We start from the raw sequence: 20,951 nt of genomic DNA, 5'->3' as shown, positions 1-20,951 counted from the left end.
CTGTTTCCCTGTGTGGCACCCAGGAACCTTCCTGCTTTTAATGATCTCGATCATTTATAGATTTTATGGTTTCAGAATCTCCCACTGAGGAAACTGAATCTTTTTACCATTCACCATTTACATGATGATAAGTGATGCTATCGCTGATAGGAAATCCCTCTCAGACTACATCTGCCATAAGTCATCCTGCCCACAAACATCAGATCTGCTGACTGATCACTAACTAAGTGAACACAGATGCACATTAATGTCCGTAGATGTGCTTCATTCAGGGTTGACACTTAATCCAAACTCAAACTGATAGATCACAGAGAATCCTTTCCGTCACTTGGCTCAGACTCTCACCCAGCATCATTTTCCTTTCACCAGGCTGCTCATAGGTTTGACGAGAAGGAAAACTCACTTTAAGTCTGGAGAAAAACAGTGTTTTTCCAACAGAGAGTTTTTCAGAGAGTTTGTAAAAGCAACCAGGTTAAGGTAAACGTACCGAAAATATCTGTACATTCAGCATCTCTGAGTCAAAAACACACACTATTTACTTTAAGCATTTATCTGCTAATTATCTATAAATCTAAGAAAAATCTTCTTTTGATTTAGTTCCTTGTAGCTAAACGTGACATCTTCAAATGTGTTGTTTTGTTCAAAATGACTCAGTTTACTGTGGAGACACTTCACCAGACAGTATGCGACATCTCTGCTTAAAAACAGTTAGTTTTGAGTTTTTTTTAATGTTCAAATTATTAACAAAAGCCTGGAACTTTAAGCTTCAGTGTAAAGCTTTTTAATACTTTTGTGGAATGATCAAATCAGAAACAATTCCAGCAGCTCAGAGACAGTGAACTGAACTTGGAACTGGTTTTGGAGATTTGAAGACACCAACTGGGACTGTGGGAACCTGTGCTGGACATAATTCAGTTGTTTTTGGACATTTTGAAGAGGTTATTAATTGATTAACTGAGGAAATAATTAGTGATCAATAATTGATGATTATCACCTGTTAGCTGCAGTGCTAATGGGACAGACAATATTTTAAAGTTGGACTCAAAGAAGTGTCTTTGAAAATAAGCTTCTGTCGCTCTGTATGAATGAAATGCCCTCACAAATTCTGTCTACACCAAGATGTTAAGGTAATTCATTTTCCTGTGCACCCAATCAGATCAGGACCCTCATGTCTGTTGTGTCTTTATCTGGGACACAGTCGCTAACTGTCCAATGGCTGAGCACCATGTGTTCTGCATGTGGATTGTCTCAGCAGGACACAGGGGGAGGAATGAGGTCACACACACTAACTTTTTGTTGACGCTCTGTAACGAGTTTTCAGTGGGGGAAGGGGGGGTTGTACAGCAGCAGTTGTCCAGCAGCAGTTGTCCAGCATACGTGGACATTTAGGCTGCAAACACACACACACACACACACCCCTCATGCCAGTCAGACAAAGTTCAGTTGTTGTTTCAGACCAGAAAAAAATATTCACGTTCCAAATAATCCACCAGTCCACCTGCATGGACGAGACAGAACAACTCCTGCTGCAGGAGTCCCGATCAACACTAAGTGCACAGCGCTGCAGTGTTTCACAGGTTGTGTTAACATACAGGGAAAGAACCACATTTCTACATCAACTGGTAACGTGGCGGGGAGGAGGACTGAGTCCTTCATGTGTCAAGGGAGTGGAGGTGGATTAAAGAATGCCTGAAATGTCTTTGGGAAAATGAAACTAATTTCTATTGTCCTAAACACAATGGGATAATAATCAAACGTCAGTGAAGGAGAAAACTGCCTCCAAAACAAAGTGTGGAATCCAGCAGCACTGGGGGGGGGGGGGGGGGGGGGGGACCTGAATAACAGCAGAACATGACTTGTTTTACAGGTTTAGTGTGAAAGACAAGTTTGCTGTCGGACAAACGGCTCCTGTCATCATCGTTATTATTCCATCAGCAGGAATCTGTAAAATCCCAAATTCACTCTGTGCTGAAGGTCTAAAGATCTTTTTTATTCAGATTCAACATCATTAGTATCAAATGACCCACATTATAGGGGAGCAAAACTATTGGGACTGTGAGGGTAAGTCTCTAAATGACTAGTCCTGGTTTTAGACTTAATTTTAAATGTTTTACTACCTGGTTTTTGACTTCAGAAAGTCAAGAAAGCCCAAAGATGATCCACAAGTGTTATGGACTGATGAGACCAAGATGAACCTCGACCAAAGTGTGGAGGAAGAACGGATCTGCTCAGCTTAACAAAAGGAGTTCATCAGAGGGAAACAGGGGAAGGTTTTAGACCGAGTGAGTCTATAAAATGAGACTTTAACCCAACTGACAACAACCAATACCAATAACTAAAGGAAGGAAAAAATTGTTTCGTGTCAGTGAGTCACAGGTTTGATAGAGTTGCTGCAAACACGGGATTCATAAACAAAATTTAAAAAAAAAAAGTTTTTGTTTTGTTGTTTAATGCTTTTGCTCACTTGACATTTGGTTGATCTGCTACAAAAGCTGCTGTGTCCTGTGTTATTTATTGAGTTGTGGTGTAAAACAAAAGATGTCTTCAGTGTACGGGATGAACTAAGTGCTCTTTACTCCCCAAATACTTTTGGTACGAACTGGTACCCTGCTGAGCTTTCAGCTCTCATGGTCTCAGAGTTCAGAAAGACAGGAGTGATGTTGTACAGGCTCAGGTTTCCATTCACAGCTCAGCCGAATCTCCGCCCAGACATGAGTCAAAACCATGACATCAGCCTGAGGGACAACCCTGGGTGTGTCCAGCGGGAAACTACGCAGCTTCCTGTCAGCGGGGATCTACACGCAAGACAGCAGCAGCTTTGTGAAGACACAGAAACTGAAGGCAAAGGTGAGAGACAGCACACAGGAGAACGCAAATGCAGAACCAGGCTCCATGCAGGAATCTCTGAGCTCTTAATGTGGGATCTGGGGATCCTCAACACAGTCCTCATTGGACTCTGAGTCTCTGCACAAGTCCTCAGAGATTCAGTCCCTAGGATCCTAATAGAACACAAATACACACAGACCACTCCACTCTTACCCCTAGACCGGGGCAGAGACTAATAATGAAGTAACACTGAACCTCAGGCTGATCCACTCAGAGATGTCCAAACTGTATGCTAAGTCTGATGTCTTCAGCATTTAGAGACAGATGGACTGTGGCTCAGACATCTGTCCATCTGTCACGAAGATTTGCTGATACTCTATGATAAAGTGAATCTCTGGCTCACTGGAAAGAAACAGGAACACACGACATCTGAAGACGTAGTCTTTCATGCACATTTTATGGACCAAAGTCTAGCAGCGTAGTGTATTACAGCCTCAGATTGTCAGTCTGCAGGGAGATTAAATGCACATGGAACAGACATTACACACAAATACTGAGACAACACAAATATACCAACAGCCTCAATAGGTCAATTGTACACATTTTACATTTATCAGGCAGTAACGCAACTGGTCTCTAGTGTTAACACAACGGTCGTGACACGAACTAAATTAATGAGAAACTTCTCTTTCTTTTATAGTAAGAAATAACTGTGCTGTGGATAAAATGTCTCATATGTGAGTAAAGACACACAGTCGAACTGAACCACTGATCATTTTAAACTTCATCCTCTCTGTTAAATGTCAGTCAAATGTCTGTTTTTGTATAAACATTTAGTGTGAAAAGTGAAAATCACAGTCCATTGACTAGTTCACGTGTTTCATAGTTTGAGCTCAGATGTTTTTCCACTGGATGCATCATGAGCTTCACTAAGTCCTAGAGACACAGGGACAAACACATGTCCACAACAAAAATTCTGTGATGACCACAAACATCCTGACTAACATGCAGCCCCCACCCTGGATTATCCTGCTCTGAAATACCCAAAACCTGCCTCAGATCCATCTCAATCCTACAGATTATTGATTTTTTTTTTAATCGGATTTTTCTGATTGTTGCTGCTCCATCACAAGGAGACGTCCCACACCAACAAAACCAGCCAGAGCCTGAGTCCTGGGCTGATTTAGAGTCAATCTGGGAAAAAAACTGGAACCACATGGCGATAAATAACAGAAAACCATTTAGTTCCACTGAAAACCATGTCAGAATCAGACTGGCATTAAGCCTAGGAATCCATGACTCAGCTCAGTCTCAGTCCCTGAACACCCAGCAGATGGGGCTGAGCACCCCCACGGATTACTCTGTCTCCCAGCAGGTAGAGAGGCTTTAAGTGGCCCTACTTAATGATGTGGACCACAGATTCCAGGAGCAGGATCACAGAACTGCTGTGTGAATCAAAGCTGGGCCTCCCCCTGTTCCAACAAATGCTGCAGTATCACGTTAGCAGAGTGTGTCCCCATCACAGGGACTCACAGGACACTTACAGTCTTAGCACTGCGCTAATATACAACAGAGACGTGTGGAGACAACAGGTCAGACACTTTAGTACAGAGAGGGAGACATGGAGCTGCTTTTGCTAAAACTGACCCAGGTTTGAGATACAGGAAGAACAAGACCTCAGAGTCCATCAGCATGTTCTGTTTACGGTCCACATTTAGTTTCCCTGTGGGAAATTTTAAACCAATATTTCATATTTTCAAGTGTAAAACACCAGTTCAGTGAAATTCACAATAAAGAGAAGTAAAGAAATAGATTTTCTGAGCTGACATCAGCTGTGTGAGGACACAACAAGGTGTGTCCGTCTCATGTCTATGTCATCAGTCTGACCACAAATCTCCATCTCACAACAGCCCAGTGGTGTTTTCACAGTTGTGTCTGGTCCACTAAAACATTCAGTTTATTGTAAGAAAAGTGATAGAAAATCATCACATACAAGAAGTGAATATCTATCACCAGTATGTATGTATGCATGTATGTATGTATGTGTGTGTGTGTGTGTGTATATATATATACACACACACACACACACACACACACACACACACACACAAAAAGAGTACTAAAAAGTTGACCAGTGTGAATCCAGAAAAAATCTGTAGGTGTCTCTCCCTCTGTGTGTGTATACACTGTACATTGAAGAAGTGTGATGCACACAGGTGATTCGTGTTTTATCTGTTTTGATCTCAGAGTTAAAGGGACAGCAACTGCAAATCAGTTTTCTATAGGTGTGTGTGTGTGTGTGTGTGTGTGTGTGTGTGTGTGTGTGTGTGTGTGTGTGTGTGTGTGTGTGTGTGTGTGTGTGTGTGTCCACGCCATCAGCTGCTTAGTTATAACCATGTTTATTTGTTTTGTTCTTGTAAAAAAATGTATTTAACAAAATAAAAAGGTCTACATCTGCAGGTTTACAACTACAAACCAGTCCTCCTCCTGTTACATTAACATGTTCATCCACAGCAGCAACACACTGGTTTATGTCCGTATGCAGGTCACGCACGCGCACACACGCGCGCGCGCACACACACACACACACACACAACTGGGATGTGGGTGGTGGTGTGTTCACTGTTCATGGTTGACATGAACCCACATAAAGCATCAGCAGCGGGAGGAGGAGGTCAGTGAACATAACACTTTCACTGCTGGACACAGACCTGAACTAAAGACATGTCTTTTAGCTGCTGCAGATTAGTCAAGTCACACACTGGTGGGCAAAAACTCAGAGGTTTTCACTGCTGTGATTTCACACTGGGACAGTAACACCAGTGGACACCAGGAGAACACAATACACACACTCTGTCCCTTAACGCTGCACTTTTAGTTTCCTGTTTGTCCGTAGGACACCTCGTTGTGTCTCACTTAGAAGGAACCTTAGTGACGAGCAGCAGAGTTGAGACTACATTTCCCACAATGCAGCAGACAGAGCACAGCTAACAACGATGATGTCACTTGAACATCAACCTGCTGATGTGTGGGTGTAGAACTGCATTATTACTGACCATTAATCATCAAAATAATGAAGTACTGTTGTCAGTGCCTGAGCTTTTTGATAATTTATGTGAATAAAAACACTTAACGCTGTTGTGGAGGTTTAACTGGGGCTAAAAAAAAAGTCTGATACTGAGCCACGATTCGGCTCAGCCTGTTTACACTGAAACGACCCGGATCATTGCCGAAGTTTCCTACTTACTGACAAACTTTGCTCCATTTAGTCAAACTACCCAGATCCCCACACACAGGAATATAACCGATAAGGAGTCATAAAACATTGGAGATTATGCAATGTCCCTCCCCGAGAGCGTCACCTGCGACTCAACTGTACACCTGTCCGCTGGGCATGGGTCGAACTCCATTCACAAATCTGTACATTTAAACAACCTTCCGCTTCAGACTGACCAGATTAACATACGGATCATGAAAACATATCTCCTAAATCTGATGACACGTTCGGCTCGTGTTTAATCCACCAGCACGCTGTAGTTTCACTGTTTTTTTTTCAACGTTTGTTCACTATCACCTGCTGTCGCACGGTCGCGAGACGTTACTTCACTATAAGGAACAGGTGACTCACCACTTAAAGATGGTCAGAAATAACATCCAGTCTGGTGCATGTCGAACGGAGTCGGTGGAGTTTTACCTCCTGTACTTTAACTCGGTGGGATTTGGCCTCGCGGACTTAAAACGATGTTATGTGTAACTGTAAATCTCGTTTTTACCAGCGAACCAGTCTCGGAAGCAGTGGGGCTCCTTCTCCGGCCTCGGTGCGTTGGTTTCCAGGTAAAAGAGCAGGAACTCACCTTGGTGAAGAGCTCGTTCACAGACATCTTCCTGTTCGGTTTCCCTCCGGTACCGACACACTACGGTCGTTCCGCTCCCATCAAGAATGCAAAATAATCCACGTTATCCCGACTCTTTTCCTCTAAACCAGGTGAGCTCCCGGAGTCCGCATGTCCCCGGCGCCAGGTGTCTGCCGAGTTTCGGTCACCGTGTTCGGCGCAGCTCGTCTCCACAGACCCGACAGGTGATACTCAAAGTGCAGTGTTTGTATCTCTCAGAACTAAACCCAGGGCGGGTAGAACAGGTTAGAACCGGACCACTGATCCATAAAGAGAGAAGAGTGTCCGAACACTTCCTGACAGTCCGGTCTCCCCCACACAAACTCACACACACTAAGCCTGTGGCGGCTTCCTGGATCCCAGCCAAGTTTCTACTCTACCAACACACACACCGTGTACAAAGCGCTGGTTCTCAACATAAGGCCAGAGGCCTCCCAAAGGGTCCCGGGAGAAATCAGGACGAACAGGAGTAGATAAAATGTACAGAGCTAATTTATTCTGTAAAAGGTATTAATCAATTAACAAAAAATAAAAGCAAATATATACAAGAAGTGCAGGTTCATACATACTAATTATAATAAAGAGTAATTTGTCATAATTAAGTGTTTTTGTAATTACTTTATAGCCTGAACTCTAGAGAATGTCAGGAGGATCAGGTCCTGACATTGTCTGGAGCTCTGTGTAATGGGGCAAGGGGTGGAGCTTGGGAAAATGTCTGAATTTCAGTGCATGTCAGAAAGGGAGTTATGAGAGGAGTCTGTAAAACTGCAGCGTCTGAAACACTTTAGTGTTTACTTAGGTTCCTGTTCAGCTTTTCCTGTACTGATGAATCTCCAGTCGGCTGCACGCTAGCTTCTAGCTGCTTATATAGTGTTTTTATCCAACGTGGGGTCTCATTCACCCACTTACACACTGATGATGTTGGCTGCCAAGATTCTCTCCTGACCCACCGGGAAAAAACTTGGGGTTCAGTTTCTTGCCCAAGGACACTTTGACACATAGCCCGGAGGGACTGGGAATTAAATCACTGACCCTGTGGTCCGTGTACAACTGCCTTACCAACTGAGCTAGAGCTGCCCTTCAGTAACAGGCATATCACTGCCCTTAGACCAGAGCTCTTGTTCTTTTCCAAAGTCATCTGTTCGTTTTACATTCTTTAGCTAGATTTGAGTCCTGTTCTGACCCAAATCTCATCTGCCAATCAGTCTGTTTGAGTCAGGGCCACGCCAGTCGGGATGACGTCACACAGTTAAAAATACCTGCTGAGAGACAGGTGCCATTGTGGTTTGACATTCAGATAAAAACATGTTTTCATTGTAGTGAGTCAAATGAGAAACTCTTTGGTGAATCCAGAGACAGGAAGTGTGAACTAATTATTCTGTTAGATCATCATTAAGTCCTGAAGAGTCAAAATGTCCTTCCCCAGGACGTGTAGGAAATGTCCTGTTTGGTCCAACTGACCCACAAATACTCAGATTACTAGGATAAAATCTGCAACCTTGAGAAACTAAAACTAGAATATTTCACCTTTTTTGTTCCAGAAATTCATTTTTAAATCAACACATGATGCGCTGAGATCAAACAAAACTTTCACTTGTAATATAACACAGAGTAAAAATACTTTTACCAGTGAGTCCAGTAAAACAATTTTGATCAAGTAAAAGGACAAACGATCTCATTATGCAACAGAAAGGTTCCTGTCAGTACTACAGTATATTATCATTTCAAAGTAGAAGAGGTTATGTATGAACAGCAGGTTACTTAGCAGACATGGAGTTACCTGTTACTGTATGTACTTACTCATGTGTAACTTTACTTTGCTCTCAGGTTGACCAGTAACATAAAGGGAACAAGTACTGCTGTACAGTTCTTGAGTACACATACTTTATTACTATCTAGTACTTTTTCTTATTTACTTATTCCCAGTTTTACTTAGGAGACAAAACTTAATTATTTTATCACATTTCAGCAGCTGGAAAGTAACTTAAATATCTATGATTTTATGTTATTTTTCTGCTTTTTAAAGTACTTTTTTACATGTACACACATGTAAATACAAGATAGACATACATAGTAAAGTACCTAAACTGCAGTATTACTATCAACCAGCTCCAAATGTACTGTGCACAAAGCAATGTGTCATTTAATGCCGTAGAAGTAGTCACTCTGTGTGACTTTGAATACTTTAGGTACATTTTGCTGATGATACTTCTGTACTACTACTAAAGTAACCTTTTGAATGCAGACTTTTATTCGTAATGCAGTAGATTTTAGCCCTTTAGGACCCTTTCCAGGCATCTCTCACAGTAACAAGGTCATGGACGAGTCTTATCACACACATTGTGTAACACCTGAACATTAACCCTGGACAGCATGAGATTTACCTTGGAGTAGGGGTAGTACTGACGGGTCATCGTCTCAGGTGAATCCACTGATCCTCATGCACAGTCATCTGGGAGCCAGTGTGGGAAACTGCATGTGTCAGACCTGTCTGAGCACAACGATTATTCTCAGAGCAGCTAATGACTCCACTCCCACACCACTCCTTCTGCTGGTATGAGCTGTTTACCTGCTGCCGGGCCTGACGCCAGTCCACCCACAGCAGCCATTCAAACTGATATTAAATATTAAACAGATATTGATATTAAATTGATATTAAATTATTAAAACAGATTCATTCCTGTTCCCCAGAGGATGGATCCTGCTGACAAGCGGTCCAGTTTCCCTCACGCTGAACTCTCTCCTTGTGATTTTCAGATACTCGTGTGTGGGAGGAAACTTCTGGCTTAGACACAAACTAAGGCAGTAATATTACACATAACATTAGTTTTCCTGACTGCTGTGGTAATTAGATTCAACTACAAACCTATCTTATTATGTAAAGTCCAAAGTCCCAGCAATAACGCAGTATTTCTACTTCGTTGCTGCTGTCACTGTATGTGACAGCTGCACATTGTTAATGAACAGTCTAATGAACTAAGAAATGCTGATGTGTTATTCTGGTTCATTCACATTTCTGCAGAAACGTGTACGTTCATGTTATCAACAGCATCAACTTCTGTAGTGTTTAATTCCTTTGTTTTCTCAGGAAATCTATCACTTCTGCTGCATTTGGACCTAAAGTACATTTTACAACATGTACTTAGTACTTGAGTAAAGCATTAAATTTTGTACTTTTACTTGTACTGCAGTATTTTTTAAGGCAAGGTCTTGCACATGAGCTCCACGGTATTAAGTTTACGTACGTCTGAGTGAGAAGGTCCATGAACACAAAGTGATGAAGTGTCTGATTTTCTTTCGCTCTGTGACGATGCAAACATGTTCAGGTGTGTCATATTGAGCCAATCAGCTGTGAGTCCACTGAGACAAAACCCAGCTCCACTTGGTTTCCTAGAACGGATCTGTTTCCCACATTTGATGGAACGTAGGCTCGTTCTTGAGGAGACGTTCCCTTGTCCAGGTGTGATGTAGTGACGTCCTGTTGTCTGCAGGTGGCGTTGTGTTGATGCAGTTTCCTGCAGATTGTGCAATGTTTTCCATGGAAAGACACACCAGAAACAGTCTGTGTTTACCCTTCGCTCCTGTACAACACAGCTAATGATATTTAAAAATATTAACAAGAATGCATGATTTTGTGTGAGGAAACCACGAGACAGAAAAAGGGAATCCACTGACTTCATTCACCTTGTTGCTTCAGGACAGTGAGGGAAGTTTTGGAAGATTTTGGAAGAATTCCTTAAAAAGGAAAAGTAGTTATGAGGGGGACATTATTATGAAAGGCAAAGCCGTTTTAATGAATGGAGTAGTTTGGTCTTGAAGTCTCCCTGAAAACAAACGGTGAGTCACACATTGATACAGATCCAAGGATTAATGCTGTTTCATGGCTCAGGCTTCTTTCACAATAAAACACTCAGACTTTAGGCAGTGGAGCCTTCCCTCAGTGAAACAATGGATTAACCAACCAACCACAGGAAGCTTGTCTCTGAGCTGTACCTACAGGGTAGGTATGGAATAAATCCAAATAACCTCACACTGTCACATCACAGGAGACAAAGTGTCTCACGGGAGTCTCTCTCTCACACACACTTTAAAAAAAGATGAAACATTAAAAACAAACATCATATCTTCCATGATTTTGGTACAGTACCACTCACCTTGGTTAGAGCTTCACATTCTTTGCTTAAGGACGTCCTGTGATCATACATTGTTAATAAGCTGGAAAATAAACCTTATAATACAGTGATCTGCCCCATGGAGCTAGAGACAGTTGTTTACTGAGGACATTAGTCTTACTTTCTTTTGAAACGTGACATCACAGACTGATTTTTGCTGTTTGTTTTTTTTAAACCAGCTCATCACAGGTTGTTCCCTGCCTACATTTTCTACCAGTTCCCGTAAAACAGCCTCAATGATGTGTCAAACTCAGACTCCCTAAGGTGAGGACACAACTATAAGGACATCTTTACCTGACGTGATACAGTTTCCTTAAGATTCTGTCTCTCTTTACACAGATCTGTGCTAGTCTCATGAAGAAACCTCAGCTTGTTTTGTGAATGAATAAATTGAGCATACTGTGCACAAAGCAATGTGTCATTTAATGCCGTAGAAGTAGTCACTCTGTGTGACTTTGAATACTTTAGGTACATTTTGCTGATGATACTTCTGTACTACTACTAAAGTAACCTTTTGAATGCAGACTTTTATTCGTAATGCAGTAGATTTTAGCCCTTTAGGACCCTTTCCAGGCATCTCTCACAGTAACAAGGTCATGGACGAGTCTTATCACACACATTGTGTAACACCTGAACATTAACCCTGGACAGCATGAGATTTACCTTGGAGTAGGGGTAGTACTGACGGGTCATCGTCTCAGGTGAATCCACTGATCCTCATGCACAGTCATCTGGGAGCCAGTGTGGGAAACTGCATGTGTCAGACCTGTCTGAGCACAACGATTATTCTCAGAGCAGCTAATGACTCCACTCCCACACCACTCCTTCTGCTGGTATGAGCTGTTTACCTGCTGCCGGGCCTGACGCCAGTCCACCCACAGCAGCCATTCAAACTGATATTAAATATTAAACAGATATTGATATTAAATTGATATTAAATTATTAAAACAGATTCATTCCTGTTCCCCAGAGGATGGATCCTGCTGACAAGCGGTCCAGTTTCCCTCACGCTGAACTCTCTCCTTGTGATTTTCAGATACTCGTGTGTGGGAGGAAACTTCTGGCTTAGACACAAACTAAGGCAGTAATATTACACATAACATTAGTTTTCCTGACTGCTGTGGTAATTAGATTCAACTACAAACCTATCTTATTATGTAAAGTCCAAAGTCCCAGCAATAACGCAGTATTTCTACTTCGTTGCTGCTGTCACTGTATGTGACAGCTGCACATTGTTAATGAACAGTCTAATGAACTAAGAAATGCTGATGTGTTATTCTGGTTCATTCACATTTCTGCAGAAACGTGTACGTTCATGTTATCAACAGCATCAACTTCTGTAGTGTTTAATTCCTTTGTTTTCTCAGGAAATCTATCACTTCTGCTGCATTTGGACCTAAAGTACATTTTACAACATGTACTTAGTACTTGAGTAAAGCATTAAATTTTGTACTTTTACTTGTACTGCAGTATTTTTTAAGGCAAGGTCTTGCACATGAGCTCCACGGTATTAAGTTTACGTACGTCTGAGTGAGAAGGTCCATGAACACAAAGTGATGAAGTGTCTGATTTTCTTTCGCTCTGTGACGATGCAAACATGTTCAGGTGTGTCATATTGAGCCAATCAGCTGTGAGTCCACTGAGACAAAACCCAGCTCCACTTGGTTTCCTAGAACGGATCTGTTTCCCACATTTGATGGAACGTAGGCTCGTTCTTGAGGAGACGTTCCCTTGTCCAGGTGTGATGTAGTGACGTCCTGTTGTCTGCAGGTGGCGTTGTGTTGATGCAGTTTCCTGCAGATTGTGCAATGTTTTCCATGGAAAGACACACCAGAAACAGTCTGTGTTTACCCTTCGCTCCTGTACAACACAGCTAATGATATTTAAAAATATTAACAAGAATGCATGATTTTGTGTGAGGAAACCACGAGACAGAAAAAGGGAATCCACTGACTTCATTCACCTTGTTGCTTCAGGACAGTGAGGGAAGTTTTGGAAGATTTTGGAAGAATTCCTTAAAAAGGAAAAGTAGTTATGAGGGGGACATTATTATGAAAGGCAAAGCCGTTTTAATGAATGGAGTAGTTTGGTCTTGAAGTCTCCCTGAAAACAAACGGTGAGTCACACATTGATACAGATCCAAGGATTAATGCTGTTTCATGGCTCAGGCTTCTTTCACAATAAAACACTCAGACTTTAGGCAGTGGAGCCTTCCCTCAGTGAAACAATGGATTAACCAACCAACCACAGGAAGCTTGTCTCTGAGCTGTACCTACAGGGTAGGTATGGAATAAATCCAAATAACCTCACACTGTCACATCACAGGAGACAAAGTGTCTCACGGGAGTCTCTCTCTCACACACACTTTAAAAAAAGATGAAACATTAAAAACAAACATCATATCTTCCATGATTTTGGTACAGTACCACTCACCTTGGTTAGAGCTTCACATTCTTTGCTTAAGGACGTCCTGTGATCATACATTGTTAATAAGCTGGAAAATAAACCTTATAATACAGTGATCTGCCCCATGGAGCTAGAGACAGTTGTTTACTGAGGACATTAGTCTTACTTTCTTTTGAAACGTGACATCACAGACTGATTTTTGCTGTTTGTTTTTTTTAAACCAGCTCATCACAGGTTGTTCCCTGCCTACATTTTCTACCAGTTCCCGTAAAACAGCCTCAATGATGTGTCAAACTCAGACTCCCTAAGGTGAGGACACAACTATAAGGACATCTTTACCTGACGTGATACAGTTTCCTTAAGATTCTGTCTCTCTTTACACAGATCTGTGCTAGTCTCATGAAGAAACCTCAGCTTGTTTTGTGAATGAATAAATTGAGCATGCATTAACTCACGGTGTGTGTGTGTGTCAGTAAATCCTGACGGACTTAACCTCGTCTATGAATGTTCCTTTAGTCAGCCAACATCTCAGTGTCTCTTTTCTTCTCTGTTGTTGTGTAATAATTTAACTCAACCAATCAGAGGACTGATTGTTTCCTGCTACACAGCCACATACGAGCTGACTTCCTGTTTTCATCTTCATTGCACAGAATCCTATTCAGTTTTAACAGGTGGTCTGTCCTCTCAGCTTCAATTAATTCCAAAAACCTCCAACAATATGGATGGAGGTTGGAGGTTGGAGGTTTTAGTGCAGGCGTCAAGCTGCCAGTGACAAACTGAAAAAGATATGCTCGTAATTGAGAGGTTTTACTTCCACAACAGTGAGGACAGGACTGCAGACTAAGACCCCAATATGATTTTATTTTCTCTCAGATTCTCAGCTAAATGCTATATTGACATGTGATATGTTGTAAAGGGGCGTGTCTTCCTTGTGTAGCTGGACTATGTGAGGCTGCAGCCGTGCTAGGGGGCAGACCTGGGCCCCTCTGTTCTCCTGAAGGGGTGAGAGGCGGTGTCAGATTTGGGTCTGGACAGGATCTGCTCTTTCTTCTGCTCATAGAGCTGCTGCAGGATCAGACCCTGCTGGTGCTCCCTGACAGCCTCAGCCCTCTGCTGTCTGCGGAGCTGCTGCTGCTGCTCCACCTGAGCCCTGAGGTCGGCCTGGTACAGCTCGCAGCTCTGCTTCTGGCTGTGGTGACAGACAAACTAAGCCTAAAGGACTTTACACTGAGAAGATGAGGACAAACAGAAGGACGTACCGTCTCCTCTCCTCCTCCTCCTGCAGTTTCACCTCCTCCAAGACTCTGGTCAGCTCTTCTGTCTCTGTGGCCAGTTCCAGCTGCTTCTGCATGTTCAGCTCCACTGCAGCATGTGCGCGCGCACACACACACACACACACACACACACACACTGCATTTTAATTTGATAACAGCCACAACAAGACAAAAGTAGAAGTACTGCCCTCTGGGACTGATGAATGATTCCTACAGTATTTAATTCTGTAGCTGGTTTTCAAAAGGACAATAGTTGATAGTCCCTGAAATGTGGTGGATTAGTAACAGTAGCGTCAAATCAAAAGTAAATTATGTCCTAGTTACACATTCAAAATTTTGCTCTGTCATTTAAATTACTCAGATATTCAGAAGACAAACGATCAAAATAATACGTTTTTAATGTATAAAATGACCTAATCCAGGAGAAGCTTTCCTGACCATTTCCTGTCAGTTTGACTTTTATAGTCAAAGTACAAACAACCATAAAAAGAAAAACTGGACTGAAATGGAGTAGCTGAGTAAATATACTTAGTTTCAGTCAACCACTGTATTTTAGTACATGAAAAACTTCATATTACTGTATTATTGTTCTCTGTGCTGACGTACTGTAGCATTTCCTCTATAATACCACAGAGACTGCTTTAGAATGTGGCAGAACCAGGTTTGTGCAGGAGGTGAACGTTTTGGTTGCATACGTTTGTGCTGGACCTGCAGGCGTCGAGCCTCCATCACTTCGTTCATCAGCCGGTTCCTGGCCTCCCTCTGCAGCCGCATCTGCTGCTCCCGTTTGGCCCAGGTCTCCTTCAGCTTCTCCTCGATCAACTGCTCCGTCTCCTCCTCCTCCCTCCTCTGCTTCTGCAGCTCTTCAGACAGATACTGCCGGTACCTCTGCTGCTCCTCTCGCAGCTGCAGCTGAGACAACACACACACATTCACACAGTCACGTCAGCTTCAGCACCCTGCTGGATTGGTGCTTTTGGCGCAGAGGTCTGGAGCTGTGAGGTGTCTGCTCCATAAAAACTCTATGTTGTCTCCGATTGTCTTTTAGTTTTCAACTTTTTGATTTACTTAAACACACCATCAGCGCCTCCACATGTAACAGACTACATGACAGTACAGAGCGTGAAGTCACTTCCTGCTGTGTTGGGGGGACAGGACCACGATCTTCGGAGGAACGTGCTTAACTGGCTTAACATGGTTACCTGCGTACCTTTGGGTTTTTTTGGCTAAAAAGTTGTTTAATTATAACTCACTAACAGGAGGAAGGTGCCCCTCACCACACGGTGCACGAAAACAAACAAACATGAAAGGATGTCGCCTTCACAATCTCTATAAACATGGTACAAGTACACATACAGTACACATAGTACAATAGCAGTCAACTATTTCAATTAATTATTTTGTTGGAGTACTTTTGAGAAATAATTTGTACTGTTACACTACAGTTAGATTACTATCAAGTACTACTACTAAGTACTACGAAAGCGAGATGAGGTTAGTGAAAATGACTTGGTCCCTGTGCATCATGTCAGTGTGCAGGACAAAATGAACTAATGTCCCCACAATGACCCCAGCTGTGAAAACCCTTGTCTACCTTCTTCTGAGCGGCTTTCTCCTTCTCGTCCCTCTCGTGTGGGAGCAGCTGCTGCAGGATAATCATGTCCAGCTGTAGCTCCTCCTGCTGCTCTCGAGCCAGACGCTTCATTTTGAGCCGGAGACACTGGTCCAGCTGCTGACGCCTGCTCCGCTGATCCTGGAGCTTCTGCTGCTGCTGACGCTGCTCCTGCAGGAGCTGAATATCCTGCTGCTGCAGCTGCAGGACACAACATAATCTGGTTACCGTTCAGCGTCCATCAGAGTCAACTATGACTGTACAGAGAGTGATACAGACCCTGAGGCGAGCCTCCTCCTCCTTCAGCTCCTTCTCCTTCTGTCTCTGCTGCTCTGCTGCGTCCATCTGTCTCTTGAGGACATCCAGCTGCTCGCTGCTACTCTGCTGCTGCCTCTGCTCCCTCTGCCTCTCCCTTTCCTCCTTGGCTTGGCGATCTGCCTCCCACAGATCAGCGAACAGCTCCTCCTCCTGCTTCTGCTGTAGCTGCTGCTCCTGTAGGCTCCTCAGCTGAGCGTCTCGCTCCAAGCTCACCTGCTGCTCCCTGCGTCTACTCTCTACTGTCCTTAGCTCCTCGCACTGCTCCCTGATCACAACACACAGTACTTTACCTCCGTTCCAGTTATTTACCAGGTGGAGGTACTGGTTCAGGTGACTCTGATTTACTGCTTGGTTTAGAAAATATCAGACAACAGTAAAAACGTCCAAGTGACCTTTTAGATTCACTTGGACGTATTTACTGTTTCATAAATACAGTCAAAAATATTAAAGATGCTTAATTTATTATTGGTGAAGAGTCTCAGTTATTCAGGTTTGGTTATCAGAAGATTGAATCATGCCAACTGGAATTCTTTTTCTTGGTTAGGAACATTTTGCTACTTCCAAGTAGTCTAATCCAAGCAGCTTCTTCACTCTGAATAAAGTGGCTGGGGAACCCAGTTATATCCTCCAGAGTAGCCTTTGTGGGGGGTTTATCAAGATGTAACGATTATGACCCTAACTCCCTAAACCCCTAAGATGGAGGTCGTTAGGTGTGGCCGTCTTGTTGGATGTGTGAAGTGGTCTTAATCTTTCTGGGAATGGATGAAACGGCAACATGAAAAATGTGAGACAATCCCTTTCTCTGTTAAGAGAAGGATTCTCCATGTGAACATTAATGGCTTCACATTCTCCTCTCATACTATCTGTCTTCTCTGTCCAAAATGTGGACATTGTCATCGTCAAAAGTGTGTCCTTTGTCCTTCAGGTGTTGGTACACTGCTGGTTCTGGTCCCCAGGTGTTGCTTCTCCAGCTCTGAGCAGTCTCCACTGAACTGGACTTCAAACACTACGGTGCTCTTCTTGTGTTTAGGTGTTTGGTCTTTCAGGTGGACAAGTCTTTGTCTCAGTGTGTTAGTGGGTTTTCTGGTGAACATATATGTGGTGTTTCCTGAAGATGCTTTTGTCCCTTTGTGTTGCAGTGGGTGGTGGGAGTCAAATCGTGTTGGTTTCCTGTAGATTTCTATTTCTAGGTTTCCACAAATTCCAACATTCACTGCAGAGTCCAAGAAGGCCAGTCTGTTGTCACTGGTGTCATCTCTGGTGAACGTAATATTGATGTCAACTGCATTTGTGTGGCCTGTGAAAACCTGAACCTTCTAGATCTTCGATCTACACCCACTTGTCATCTACATATCTGAACCAGTGGGTTGGTTCTGTCCCTGAGAAGGAGCTGACTGCTTTCTTCTCCACCCGGACAATGCATGGCACAGCCATGTTTCTGTCTGTAGAAGTGACCTCTGTAGGTGAAGTATGTGGTGTTTAGACACAAGTCCATGAGCAAATCTGACCTGGATTGAGGTTGTTTATGCAGGGCAGGGTGTCATCCTCTTTTAGCCTTTACTAACGACTGTCAGGGCATCAGTGGTGGGGATGCTGGTGAAGGGGAAATTACTGGGTTCCTTAGACACTTTATTCAGACTGAAGAAACTGCTTGGATTTATTATGTTACACATATAGGAACTGTGACTGATTTCTTATTTCAGAAATGACGTAATGAATCTGGACTTAAAGTATCTTATCTACTTTTGTGCAGGTGTGAGTACGTGAACGGATTATGAGAAAACTGGCCCTGGGTCCCATCTTATGACCTACAGGATCCTAGATTGAAAGGGACTAAAATTTAGTCTCTTTCAATTTATTCACTAAATCTCTACAAACGAGGCTTTTTGTGTTCATTTGTCAGCTGTAGCTGATAATTTGTCTCTTGTGCATCTCTTTGTGGCCACTGAGCATCTTTTAGAGGAGCTTTCTACTTAAACTCCAGATGAGACGTCTGTCTGCCTCCCTGCCTGCCTGTTGGTCTGTCAGACGATCCGTTCACATCTCTTTGTCTACAGGTTGTGTTTTACCTGAAGAGCTGCTCCAGCTTGTCTGAAACCAGCTGCTGCCGTTCACTCTCTCTCTTGGCCCTCAGAGCTTTGCCCTTCTCTCTCATCTTGGCCTGTCTCTCCACAGTCGTCTCCTTCTGCTCCTCCAGCTCCTGCAGCAGCTGCTGCTCCTCAGTCTCCAGCAGGACCCGCAGCCTGAGGACAACACACATGAGGAGACAACATACACAAGTTTCCAGCTTCATGTAGCTGAACAATCGGCAGGACACAAGTATTAGTAATCGGTGAAATACTGGATGATTTGAACAGTTGAAATCAGAAAACACTGCTTTAATGCAATTGGCAACTACAGCTCTCAAATTTAATGTACTGCAAGAGTACAAGTACAGTAACAGAAATGGTATTTCCTTTCAGTACTTGAGTAAATGTGATTGGTTACTTTCCACCTCTGGACCACATGGGATAAAGGCAGATGAAATACATGTGTGTCTCCACAGACAGACCTGTCCCTCCTGTCCTCGATGCTGGACTCATGCTGTCTCAAAGCAGACTGGACTTGTCTCTGGATGGCTGCTTTCAGGTACTGACGCTGTGTGCTCTGGAGCCAAGAGTTCTTGATGTCCCAGGTCTGCTGGTACCTGGTGAACTCCAGGACTTTGTCTCTGGCTGCGTCCTGTTTCTGTCTCTCCACGATCAGGTGATCTGCAGGTCTGGACACCGGGAACTTTGCTTTCTGTTCAAGGCAGAAATGAGATATTCCGATCTTTAGTCTCTGGTGGAAAATGTGTCCTGCAGCTGCATGGAAAGTACTTCATTATTTGTGTTTTTATACTTTGGTAATTTTTACTCCACTGCATTTGTGACAGCTTTGGTTACTTTACTTTAGGTAAAGATTCAGAACGTTGTCAAATAAAATAAGTGACTAATTGTCGGCTTGACTACTTGTTCAACCTTTTTTCACAGCCTATAAAAAACACATTACATGGGTTCATGTTGGAAAATACAAGGATTTGATCATTTATTAAAATTTAAAAAAACAAGTACTGTGTCACTACCTATGATGATATACAATATGATATATATGATGATATATACGATATATAATCATCACAATATGATTTTTACTAATCTAATGCCTAAAATAAAATAGCAGTCACAGGGAGTACTTTTACTTTTCAATACTTTCTTACATTTACATTTACACTTACATTTAGCAGTCGCTTTTATCCAAAGCGACTTACAAGTGAGGTACAAAGCAAGCAAAAATCTAAATTATACAGTTTTAATTGTAACCGCGTATTTGTACTCTTATTAAGTCCACCACTAATGACTTGTTAAAATGAAGGACACAACAAGTCCGCACAACTGTTTACTGATCATCATCCACCCGCAGCTGAAACACGCTTTTTGGACCGAACTAACGAACTGCTCCAGTTAAGTTAAGGAGAACCACTAACGTCAGAAAGAAACATTTGCTATGTGCCAAATAAACTATGCAGATTCAGTCTAACTATCTAACAAACTAGTCGAGGCTGACGGCGGGTGTCGGGGTCTCACCACAGCCACAGAATGAGGCGTCGGTCCCGTAAACTCCCGAACTCTTCTTCTCTGACTCAGAAACATTTCCACGGCGGAAGCAGTTCCACTTTACGAAGGTTTCTGGCAGATTTGATGAATTATTGCTCTCTCGCAAACACTCACACAGCGGACAGGCGAGATGTTATGTTACCATGACAACGGTAAACTGAACGAGTTGCCGCGGGAAACAGCGCCGCCTCCGGTGAAGGAGGAAAGGAAAATGAAATAAAATTACTAAAATGAAATGTTGAATAAAACAGAGAAAGGCATGGCTGTGGACACGTTTCCTGTGTTTGTCAACTGGATCAGATACCACATGTAGCAGAGATCTTCAAAGTTACTGATCGTGATAATCTGTCCTGGTTGTCATGGTAACATAACCACAGTCTTAATCTGACGGCAGCTTCTTATTAGTTTAAAGTTTACCAGGGTGAAGCCTTTCACAGAAATGAGACAGGATGGATGGAGATTACATTCCTTTAATAAAACCAGCAGCTGGTATTAATGTTGTGGTTTATCAGTTTATCAGCAGAGCATTCACTATTTGCAGATAATGGTCACCATGGTTACTATTAGCCATGTCAACAAATGTAAAAAAAGTGATTAAGATACTAAACCGTCATTAACTGCTCCCAGGAAAACATTGAGGAGCCGACCGATGGATTATGGTACTGATGTTTGTGGGTCAGCAGCAAAATGTGTTGACAGACCCAAACAGTGAGACGATGTTTGGGAGCGAGTAGAACAACAAGTCCTTCAGCGAAAGGAAGCTGAAACTATACAGACTTTCATCTGATCATGTAATGAATGCTCACTTTGATAAG

The 20,951-nt window shown here is 42.8% G+C and overlaps 2 protein-coding genes across 3 annotated transcripts in view; both read right to left on the bottom strand.

The window, feature by feature from the left end:
* myo5b (myosin VB) overlaps nt 1-9,224 on the bottom strand; it is a 32,206-nt gene extending 22,982 nt beyond the window's left edge. Inside the window, exon 1 of one of the 2 annotated variants that reach the window (XM_067483382.1) lies at nt 9,104-9,224. In XM_067483382.1, the coding sequence (XP_067339483.1) occupies nt 9,104-9,133 (30 nt within the window). In that variant the 5' untranslated portion in view covers nt 9,134-9,224. Of the gene's footprint in view, nt 1-6,680; nt 7,078-9,103 lie in introns of those variants that run through there. The other variant, XM_067483383.1, reaches the window with a different exon arrangement.
* A 4,847-nt stretch (nt 9,225-14,071) lies between these two features.
* cfap53 (cilia and flagella associated protein 53) lies at nt 14,072-20,293 on the bottom strand. The gene is made up of 8 exons (XM_067483384.1): nt 20,107-20,293; nt 19,053-19,282; nt 18,571-18,744; nt 16,463-16,766; nt 16,166-16,384; nt 15,267-15,483; nt 14,557-14,659; nt 14,072-14,486 (listed from the first exon to the last, which is right to left on the bottom strand). The coding sequence occupies exons 1-8, from the start codon at nt 20,170-20,172 to the stop codon at nt 14,261-14,263; spliced, it is 1,539 nt and encodes a 512-aa protein (XP_067339485.1). The 5' UTR covers nt 20,173-20,293; the 3' UTR covers nt 14,072-14,260.
* Nucleotides 20,294-20,951: the final 658 nt, after the last annotated feature.

The sequence above is a fragment of the Channa argus genome, chromosome 18 (assembly GCF_033026475.1).
Source record: "Channa argus isolate prfri chromosome 18, Channa argus male v1.0, whole genome shotgun sequence".
Lineage (NCBI taxonomy): Eukaryota > Metazoa > Chordata > Actinopteri > Anabantiformes > Channidae > Channa > Channa argus.
Note: the sequence above shows the minus strand (reverse complement) of the source record. Positions and strands in the feature narration are given on the sequence as shown.

What these genes read in the sequence shown, in the direction of transcription:
- cfap53 (XM_067483384.1), bottom strand. Translation starts at nt 20,172, where the DNA reads ATGTTTCTGAGTCAGAGAAGAAGAGTTCGGGAGTTTACGGGACCGACG. An exon ending in AGAAAGCCGCTCAGAAGAAG is followed by an intron (nt 15,484 to 16,165) that starts GTAGACAAGGGT and finishes GTGTTGTCTCAG; the next exon opens with CTGCAGCTGCGAGAGGAGCA. An exon ending in GAGGAGGAGGAGAGGAGACG is followed by an intron (nt 14,487 to 14,556) that starts GTACGTCCTTCT and finishes CTGTCACCACAG; the next exon opens with CCAGAAGCAGAGCTGCGAGC.